This window comes from Homalodisca vitripennis, chromosome 2, assembly GCF_021130785.1.
Source record: "Homalodisca vitripennis isolate AUS2020 chromosome 2, UT_GWSS_2.1, whole genome shotgun sequence".
Classification (NCBI taxonomy): domain Eukaryota; kingdom Metazoa; phylum Arthropoda; class Insecta; order Hemiptera; family Cicadellidae; genus Homalodisca; species Homalodisca vitripennis.
The window spans coordinates 139639386-139651025 of NC_060208.1; the positions used below are offsets into that span (position 1 = coordinate 139639386).

Here is an 11640-nt window from a genome sequence, read left to right on the forward strand (position 1 = left end):
AGTACTCTTTATTGTATCCCAAATAACTTTTGAGTTATTATACCAGATGACAGAATTATGTTACTATGATATTTATTTATTTTATTTTAGTTCTAAAACCTTTTCCTTCATACTCTTTCTTTTTCTGTTTGTAATTATTCCATGCTTTTTCAGTTAACCCATTGGCTTATATGTATTTTACACTCAGCGTGCCTGGAGATATTCTATTAAAAATCCGTATAACGTAAGGGGTTTGTTATATGTTTATAAAATATCTATTTTTCAAGTTATCCAGTTACTTTTTAGATTGCTATAAATAATGGTCTTTAATAATAAATATATAGTAATATTGTGTAATAATTTTAAAAAATCTGCATCAACAACAAAAAAAGATTTTCGAATTTTTTTGAAATTTTCAAAATAAAATGTTTGTTTTGTACACATAATAATATAAACGAACATATTTTTTCTTCTATTTTATTAAAAATTCATATCTCTTCATAAAAATACCATAATATTATGTGTATGCATAATTTATTAGAATAATTGTTTTTCCAAAACACTTAAAATCTAAAGTTTTTTCTCTTATTAGTACATTATAATTTTTATAGTAATTTATTTTTTTGATTATTTAAAAAGTTTATCGATTTGAAGGCCCAGCCATGTCCATAACCAAGATAAACAACTCCCATATAAATATTGAATGTTTATTTGTATGTTTACAACACAAAGCAGAAGACTGTGCAAACAATGGTGTCAAGTGTTATATGTTATCTAGTTGGCTAGACATTGCAATATAAAGCAAGGTTGTATAAAGCAATAATATTATGCATCACAAGTTATAAAATTTCAATCTAAGAACAATAGAAAGTATTAGGACATAAAAAGCTTGACCAAGATTGACGTAATATATCGGTATAATATGTTTACTTTAACAGCTTAAAATATTTTTCCACATATATTTAAACATTTTCTCATTGATTTGATCAACATATTAAAACATTTTGATGAAAAATGAGTTATAAAAAGAACATTTATATGGCACTGTACTCGTTATGGAACGATTCCGTAATAAAACTTTTGAGCTTAGACTAGCTGTCACGGCACCATTCCGTGATAAAAGGCCAATGGGTTAAAGTGGTTTGAAAAAGTTGATATAACTGATGCAACTAATTTTTTGTACATTGTAGGTGTACCACATATTGTGTTCAATGTGTTTATTTTTCATAGTTTTAATTTCAATTTCAAATATTTGTTTTAAGTGTTAAAAAACTTGAAATTTGTTTTCAACCCCTTTAATTTTGTTAACATATTCCCACTGATTTTGATTGTCTAAGACTGTAATAATTTTTTGTTGATGATATGTTTGGAAATCTTATTACTTATGTCATCAGAATATGCAGTCATTTTCAATTGTAAGTGAATACCATCATAGTCAGACAAATGAGTAACATCAACTGCTGCTGGCTCTGGAATGTTAGTTAATACATTTTCAATACAGCTTTCACGTTTATCTATAACTCTTGTCTGCACTTCAATTTTTATCTGTAAATCAAAGCTATTGACGATAATATTGTAGGTTTGGGTGCCATTAACTTTGTTTAAAATTTCAAAAAAATTGGAAAAAATTGATTAACATCATGTTAGGTGGGTGGTAGACCATTATTAAAATAGTTGGCCTGTTATTTAGCTTAAACCTAATGCTTGCAAATTCACATATTCCTTCAATGCAGGAATTAGAGATCTAGCTCAACCTATTCATATAATTCTTGAATATAACTTTACTAACAAAAAGAGCAACTCCACTCTTCTCTTTTTTTAAGTCTACAATAACTAGATATTAATACATCATCATTGATAGAAACTGTTCGTACATAATCTGAAACTAAATGATGTTCAACAAAGCATAGTATATAAGAGTTGAAATTTATCAATTAAAATTTGTGTTTTATCAGTTTTTATTGATAAACCTTACCTAGGAAATTCTTAAATTATTATGTACATGTTTGATAGTTATATCATTCTTATCTATATTACTAATAAAACAATTACTTTTATTACTATGAGTATTGTGCACAGTGCGTTTTAGAAACCATTCTAATCTATTTAGACCTAAACTTGAAATCTACCCTTCATGTGCTAAAAATGGATATCAACATCCGATTGCACGCCAACTACAATAACTCTCATACCATCATTCTCAGCCATATTCGTCTCTGCATTCTGAAGATCTGGGCTGGAAAGTGGAGATGACAACAGGGACAGAAACCCAACCTCGGATGATAAGTTTACAGTTTGGTTGCCAGTTGCTGACTCATTCTGACAGTTATGTACAAGGAATGTTGTAGATCTGTTGTGAATTCCGAATATGATGGACAGTCCATTTCTGAGTTCTCTGGCAGAGTGTTCATCATTAAACTACAATGGTAACTGAAGCTCTAGTTGGAAACATAATACTATTTGCAACAAATTCCTGAGGTGGTATTTTTGGCTTTAGTACAACCCATAGGTGAAGAAACCAATTGGTTCAGACCTATTCTTTTGAAGCCATCTGCTAGATGCTGAAAAGCTAAATTATAGCGATGATTGCTAGGTTTGAAGAAAAATGTAGACTTTGTTATAAGCTCATAAACTGTTTCACCATTGAATAAACTATTATAAATTCATTTATAGTACCGTTATTGCAGGTTTTCCAAACTGTTCTTTAAATATTGCAGCAACTCCCACTCCAATATGTAATTCTGCTGTGATAAAATACAGTGGGCAGAAGCTGTGTGTCCATTGTATACAAAGTGCTGGATAACATCCTTAAAGTTGTCCTGTATAAGTTGAATTTCTTTATAGTCTTATTCCTTAGATTTGTAATTTTCATTCTCTTTGGGCTGAGAGGACAAAATGTCTGTTGCATTATTGAATAGACAAGTGTGATTACCTTGTTACTATGATGAGATTAGACAGAGTTATCTTCAAATATTTGAATACTTAACTCTTTTAATTGGCATATATTTGATACTACGTATTATTTCTCCCAAGCAATTTTTGATAAATTTAAGGATACATTTTAAATGTTTAATGTCTATCTATATAGGTTTATTTTTTATTTACATTCTATTAGTAAATAGTCAACTATTTTGTAATATATAATATGTATTCTCTTCCTTTTTTCTGCTTGGCATTCTGTATTATTTATTGAAAATCTGTGTTAAAGGTTCTTGAGGAATACGAGAAGACCAAGAAACTAATAGAAAATTTGGAAAAAGATGTTGCGAATCCAGAAAAGAAATTGAAAGAGTTAAAAGATAACATGCAGCGGAAGAGAGATATATGGATTCCTAAAGTGCTGGGACTCATAGAAAGAATAAACAACAACTTCACAACGTTTTTCAGTCTGATGAAATGTGTAGGTGAAGTATCCTTGGAGGTTCCTGAGGAAAAAGTAAGAATATTTTAATTTATCTAAGATCTGTATACATACTGAGATCTTTGCCAGTAATTTTTGTAAAACTGCTATAGCATATAATTTAATACTTTAGTCTAAAGGATAATTATTAATATATGTACGAGGCACAGCTCTTTGAAATCGAGACTGTTATAAGTGAAATTTATAAAGTTTTACATTGCCTTCTATTTCTTCATTTCAATGTTATCTCCTCTCCTCACAATACACCGCTGCATTCATATTTTTGTTCACTTGTTTGAAGCAGTGCTGAAAGTTATCTTTTGAGAGCGCCTTCAAAACTTGTGCCGCATCCTGTTTCCACCTCCTCAATGGATTAAAAATGAATTTCCATCAGTCGACTTTTGATCTTGAGGAAGAGCCAAAAGTCACATGGTCCGAAATCAGGAGAATAGGCTGGTCGTTGCAACACTTAAAATCTTGTAAACGGATAAGGCACTGCGGGCTGGTGCATTGTCTTGGTGTAGAATCCACAAGTTGATTTTCCACAGTTCAATTTTTATTTGATCAGCTATAACTCGGATGGGTAAACAACGATCTTTATTGACGGTTTGGTTAATTTTTTGAATGTTTTTGCTGGTAGTTGAAGCGCAACCAGAGTGCTCATCATCTTCCACCTCTTCTCGGCCCTCATAAAACTATTTCTGCCATTTAAAAACTTGCACCCGCAGCATAGTGGACTCACTGAAACTTCATTCAACATATTCAAACACTCGGTAGCTAAGTTTTGAAGTTTAACCATTAACTTAACCACAACACGCTGCTCATTCTTTGCATTGATAATTTTCCCAGCAAACGATTTTCACTTGATGCACTTTAAATGACAGTTGTGACCAGATTACTGGACTGTTAAATGTTATTTTGATATCCATGGACTGTATGAGAATCTAAGCGTGACCTGTTTATCCGCTTATCAGATCGCCGGTTGGCAGGCTGACGATTGTCTTATTTTCAAATAGCCACGACTCGTATTAAAAGATTGGACAATATGAATGAATAACAGAAAATTTCCACACACATACACAGAAAAGAACCTACCAAAACTAAGTTATTCCTGTCAAGTTATTTTTTAATTTTTGCCAGACTGATGCAAAAGATTGGCATACTGTAGTTGTATTATCAAAGTTATGTATTTTTTTTAAGGTTACATAAAAGAGTTCTAATTATGGTGCAGGAGGCTATTATCACTCATGTGCAGTCATTATTAGGTAACAAGTTAATTCACATTTAAAAACCTTCTTGTTACATTTAAATAATGTATCTGTAAAATGACAAATTTTAAATCACTATAAATGCTACTTACCTCATATACAAAATAATGTATACAAATAGAAGGTTTGTAACATATTGTTTTGATATTTGTTCAGCACTGATTATTTTTATGTATTTGTTGAGAATACCTTTTGTTTTTTGGAAGTGGTAATTTTATTCTGGTAAGAAAGAACATTGGTAATCAGGTGGCTTTAGATCGAGGGTTAATTGGTCAGTTTCCATATCTTTCTCAAGTATGATAACAGAGCTGATGAATCCAATGAGACTTACACCATTGTGTAGGTTTTAGACATAAATAAAATGCTGCAAGTGGGTTTTGAGCTGTTTTCCCTCAAAAACATTTAGTGCAACTAATTAACTTTTAATGTAGAAAGAAACTCTTAAAAAAGTTTTGTTATTTTACTTAGTATATTATCTTTTTTTTATAAGTAACTTTTGGTTATAAATTGTCACAATTTAACTGTGTGTATTTTTAATTAATGATAGCTTAGTTTTCAATATTTTTTTTATTTCAGTGGAGAAAAACAAATTTGGTAATATTACCTTATATACATTATCCTGAACTGAATGTTATTATTATGGTCCAGCATGTTCTAATCTAGCTGTTGTATACAATGATAACTCTAAAATTATTTTCATGTATGCAATAAAATGATGGAGATCAACTGATATAGAGCTGTATCTGAGTTACTAATATTTTTATTTCAGTGACAATTTTGTTAATAATACTTTAGTTTTTTAACATATGTCTGAAATATTCATCTAAATTAGCCGTTTTTATAGGCTTACCTAAAATATTAAAACATTTTTCTTTACATAAAAACATTAAAAAGAGTACACAGAACAAAAAATTAATCAAATGAAAAACCAAATTTTATTAAATACTTTTGAAAGATACATTCTTAACCTTTTTCTACATAATTGAGATCGTTCGAATTATGGTTCTTGTAGTCAGTGGCACAAGTTTTTCAATACCTCTGTAGAAATTGATGCCTATGATTTCAACATATGGTGTACACTGCCATGAAGTCAGACATCAGAGTTTATGCAAAACTCCAAACTAAAAATTTTCTTTGGAACCAACTCTTCTTACAGAACCAATTAGTATTTTATTTAATTTTTGTGTGGTAAAATTTAATAAGTATTTATTGTGTTTAAAATTATACTGTTGATATTAAACCAATATGTGGTGATATTGCAGTCAGAGTACAGCAAATATGGGATCTGCATAAAGGTGCAGTTCCGTGAGAGCAGCAGACTGCAACAGCTTGGCCCCCATACGCAGAGTGGGGGAGAGCGAGCAGTGGCCACTGCCATCTACATGTTGTCTCTGCAGGAGCTCACCACTGTGCCTTTCCGCTGTGTGGATGAAATCAACCAGGTATACATGTTCTGAGATGATAAATAACCTGATAGTTGGCTGATGCGAAGTGGTGTAGCATTTTAGCCAACTGTAAGTAATGCTCGCCAGCCAGTCCACCTCCAGACTGTAATGCATTTTCTGCTAGCGTTATTATTTAAATCATTTTCTTGTACAGCAGTCATAATTAATTACTGCATATAAATCTTGTGGTGTGTTACATAAACATGCAAAGACTATAGTAAACATTATTTTAACAGATTTGCTACCAGAGTTTATGCATATTACATGACAGACAAGAGACTTTTTATTTTCTTCGACAACATACAAACATTGCAATAGACATGATCCAAAATAATTGTTATGAATGCATTAGTATTGCAATAAACTAAAAATAGAAATAAATTTAAAATTATGCCCAGTCATGCCAAACATTTTAAAGTTTTTTTCAGCCAAGTCTTGCCATAGTTATATTAGTAATTTATTCCATAACTTAATACCAATATTATGCATAACTATATATTATGTATAAATAGTTATTAAAATAACTTATTATGCATAGTTTATTATGCATACATTTATGGTGCCTCATTTGGTAAGTCTGCATTTTGATAACTCAAGTCATCTCTATGGTAGTTCAGTACAAACATTACAAATATTTACCTTCAGGATAGATAGTGGAAAATCTAATAAGGTTAAAACTAAGGTCATTAATTAAAATCAAAAATAAAATTCACCCTAACACAGATCCTTGGGGTACACTTACCATCTAAAATCTGAGAAAATTCATGCCCAAATTGCTGACATCTTCAAATTGCATTTAACAGAGATTCAAAAACATGTAATTCTTTTCAGTAAAACCGTGACAGATCAATTTTGACAATAAAATATCGTGGCACCCTATTGAACGCTTTACTAAGGTCTCATAGTGTTAATTTGTGCAAATTGCTTTTTTCTGAAGCTACGACTAATTATTGTCATAACAAAGTATTTATTGCTTGTGTAGTGGACTTACCAGAGTGGTAGTCATACTTAAAGTCTCTAAATAGATCAAGAGATTGACAATGATTATACACCTGAATATTAAGAATCTTTTAAAGTATTTGCAACAACTGGTACTCAAGAGATCGGTCAATAACTACTAGGTTTCTCTGGGTTTCCTTCAATAAATATGGGTACTGCTTAAAATGCACTTATTTAAGCAGTAAGTGAGAGGCTTTACAATCTCAATTCTTATATTTTTTAAAACATTACTTATGATCCCATAAACATCTTTAGTAGATGTGGTTGGGACATAATCTTCAAAACCTCATAGGATGAGACTGTGGACAGCTTTTAACTTTCTCACATATTTCTTCCATAGAAGAGATGAAAAATTCAAGGTGTATGCTAAGTTGAGCACTAGCTAAAAAAAGTCTGTCCTGCGGCTTTATTAATTATAGACATGCTGCTTTGCACCTATTAGGGTACTTTTCAATAATTTCAACATTTTTGTTTGCTAGCTTCTATTAATGCTAATGTATGATTAAATCTTTGTTATTAATGGGTTAAGGAGCAGGAAATAAACCATTGTAGATATAATTTGGTATGCTCTTTATATTCTTAGTTCACAGTATTGAAATATAGTACATAAAATAAACATGATTTCTTCTGGTTAGAAGAATTGTATCAAATTTTTGGCTGATGTTGCAGGGAATGGACGAGTACAATGAGAGGGTTGTATTCAAGCTTATGGTCAGTACAGTTGAGAAAGCAAACTCGGCTCAGTGCTTCCTCCTAACTCCTAAGGTATGGAGGAATATAAAAAATATTCTTTAGTTGAATTGGCTATAGATATTCAAGCATTTTCCTTAGTTTTTCAAAATACATGCTGAGTTGCTATAGTTTATTATGCATAAACATTGCACAAACTGTCTTTCTTTGTATGTGTATTTTATCATATTCATGGTGTTAAGAGATTTCTGAAAAATCTATGGGAGCAAGAGTGGGTCCTCATGGTTTTAATTGTATTTTAAACTAGCAGATACCTGTGAATTTGTTCAAAATCAGAGTCCAAATGTTTCCTAATAAAAACAATTATGATACAATATGATGCTGTATGCTATTTTTCAAACAGAAGTAGATGTATACCAGGTACATATTACTACAGAGTTTATGGTGAAGAAGTTCGGAGAGGTTAAGTGAAATTGCGATGGGTTCTTAAATCAGGTTTGGTGTGTACACGAGCATTTCTGGTTCTAATAAATAACTTTTCCAACATCATAGTTTTTGTAATTTATAATTCCAAAATATATTTATAATACTAAATATTTTAGGTTCACTCTAATGAGTGGTATCAAGTCAAAGTTTCACAGCTGTTTGAAATGGATTAAATCGTGTTTTAACCCTGATGACTAGTGACTAAAAAATGTTTCTCCAATGTTGAACGACTAGTCACTAGTCGATTTTGCAGTCATCTATTTAATCAATTTTTGCTATCGAAAATAAAACTTAAATAGGACAAATATTATACCAAATTAATTGTGATGTCTTACTGATTAATTTAATAGTTTATTGAATAATAATGTGTAATAAAAATGCACCAAAATTATAAAGTTGCAATACAATGTTGGTTTGCTGTATCTGGTCACGCACTTTGAGAGAGCAAGAAAAAATGGGACTTTTTGTCTATCCTTTTACCATGGGAAACTTCGTTTAGGAATGAGTTTGGCTACATCACTGCATTCAAAATTTATTTCTCAACAAGATTATCTGCTTCAAACATCTGTTCGTTGATATATGGTGCAAAAAAAGATATAATATTATTAGAGTTGTGTTAGTATTAAACGGACATCAAACTTTTCTTTGTGAAATTTTCCATTATGTGGTATAGATATCTTCAAGGAATAAGTAAATTATAAGTGTTTATTTTATGATCAAACTTTATAATTGCGAGAGGACTATAGCCGCCATGTTGATGCTCCGGCATTACTCGTTGTGTATTCTAAGCTTTTATTTGTGAATTCTTAGCTTGTACCTGTAACCAATGGTACCTTGATCAATGGTTTATTTGTGATACTTTTATTGTACAATATTCTAACTTGTGACATTCACAGGTTTGTAGGCTAATTGTGATATAAAAACCATTATACCTAGACCCACGCCTAGATTAAAAATCATGATTATTTCAATATTTCTTATTGAACACTATGAGGGACCTAGTAAATAAGTCAGGGAAACTTAGACAATGAGTTTTATTATATTAAATTTACTTAATTTTAGGCATTTTCTGACAGTATATTATGTCATTTTATTTCTTGAAAAACTCTTCTTAGGATTTGCAACAAACATTTTTAGATATAAAAGTAAAAAAAAAAAAATTATTTTCAGAACTTTTATGCTCTACAGTCTACAACATAGAAAAGGTCTCAAAATATAAAAAGCATACTGAAAATATTTTAAAATGTTGGAATGTGAATATGTAATTTTTTTAAGAAAACACATTTTACTATTTACAGAAAACAATTTACAAATTTAGGAGAAAGTGTAAGTTTTTTATGTTTTGCATAAAAAACCTTTTTTATATTTTTAAAAACAAATTTAAAAAATTATTTTTATAAGGCTTTACTTTTTGGATATTTTTGTTTTAATTTTTTTCACTTATAATGAAAAACAAAAACATAAATTAATCCAACTACATATAAATGTTCCTTGTTTCATACTGAAAAATAAAATGTATAATAGTGTGTATTTTACTGCAATAATACATATTTTACATAGGTTTGAATGAAGGTGTGCACAATTTGCAAAATAGTGTCTGCCATTATAGCAATTTCAACTGCCAGATGCAGGGTTAACAATTTGACTTGAGTTTCCAGATTTTTAATCTTTATCTGGAAACTGTGTCTTATTTTAATGAATAATATTGTACCCAATAGTGTACCCACTTTTAATATAAAACATGGTTTTTATTGTTTTATAGATTTTACCTTCCCTTGATTACTCGGAGAACGTGCATGTTCTCTGTATCTACTCTGGACTCTTGAGTTTGAGCCATACTGAACTGAATATTACCAAGACCATGAAGAATGCCAGGAGACTCAGTGACAGAATGAGGAGGGAATCATTAAAACGCAAACACAGTGACTCCGACAATTCAGACTGATGGGTGTCTATTGTGTAAAACACAAGTATTCCGTATTTTGTTATTTTAAGGATTATTACAGCCAAAGAACTGATTAAGTGCAAAATTTCTAGAAACAACAATTTTGTTGTACTTTTTATCACCTATACCAAAAATGTGCCTTGATACCTCATGATAATATGCGCTCAACTATGCATTATAAATAATCCGCAAATCATTTCCATACTCAAAATGTTGTGCCTATTGGACAAATTCTGTAATGAATAACCACTTACTAAACTGTGGATGTCTTATTTGCTTGGTATCAAATGTTTCAGTTAGCAATAGTTATGTGTGGTACATTACACGCTGTCAATGTTCTAATAAAATTGACCTCATTTGGATTTTTGTGAATGAAAAATAATACGAATAGTTTTCATGTTAAAATGTTTTTATATAATATATAAGTTTTTAAACTACTTATTTAATTTTGGTGAAAATTATAGCTGTAACTGCATTATTGCTGAAAATGTTAGCTATAACTGCATTATTATTTTAAATTTCACTTGGAACGTATAATTAAATGGTATTGTTCCACAAATCGTTTCCATACTCAAAATGTTGTGCCTATTGGACAAATTCTGTAATGAATAACCACTTTCTAAACTGAGGATGTCTTATTTGCTTGGTATGAAATGTTTCAGTTAGCAATAGTTATGTGTGGTACATTACACACTGTTAATGTTCTAATAAAATTGATCTCATTTGGATTTTTGTGAATGAAAAATAATACAAATAGTTTTCATGTTAAAATGTTTTTATATAATATATACATTTTTAAACTATATAATTTTGGTGAAAATTATAGCTGTAATTGCATTATTATTTTAAATTACTTGGAACGTATAATTAAGATGGTATTGTTACTTGGAATATATAAGTATATGAACTAGGGTTTTAGTATGTGTAATTATAAGTATCCTACGTAATCATTTAATAATTTGTCTTAAATCAAGTTACCTCCACAAACTCAAACAAAACTCATTACAAACTATTCAAATTTTATTCAAAGCTATTAATATTAATTATTTCTATCTTTTACATTTTGTTATTTTAATGCTACAATACTGTCCATTCCCATATTCCTTTCCATTAACCAGTCGTTGGTAAAGGTGAATCAGGTCGTAGCTCAGCCTCAACTCCTACAACACGTACGACACTGACGTCTGCATCAATGTCAATTACTATGCTGATTGTTTCTTTATTTATAAGAGCTGCCTCCAAATTTTTATCAAGCAATCATTTTATGAGGTTGTTATTTGCCTATCCTTATTCTTTTGTTTTATATCCTGGTAATGCTAAGAATAATTCTAAGAACTATCTTCAGTTCCTTTAGTTGTGTTTTCTTGTGTGTCAAGCTGGGCATTCTTTTTTCATTTTGCACTATTTCCTCACATGTAACAACCAAGT

General features: G+C 30.2%; 1 protein-coding gene across 2 annotated transcripts in view; it reads left to right on the forward strand.

Annotated features, from left to right (window-relative positions):
* Window positions 1-10594, forward strand: part of LOC124354821 (structural maintenance of chromosomes protein 5) — a 98600-nt gene extending 88006 nt beyond the window's left edge. For both annotated transcript variants that reach the window (XM_046805562.1, XM_046805564.1), the window contains exons 17-20: window positions 3188-3415; window positions 5910-6089; window positions 7761-7856; window positions 10030-10594. In XM_046805562.1, coding sequence (XP_046661518.1) covers window positions 3188-3415; window positions 5910-6089; window positions 7761-7856; window positions 10030-10212 — 687 coding nt within the window. In that variant the 3' untranslated portion in view covers window positions 10213-10594. The remainder of the gene's footprint in view (window positions 1-3187; window positions 3416-5909; window positions 6090-7760; window positions 7857-10029) is intronic.
* The last annotated feature ends 1046 nt before the right edge of the window (window positions 10595-11640 follow it).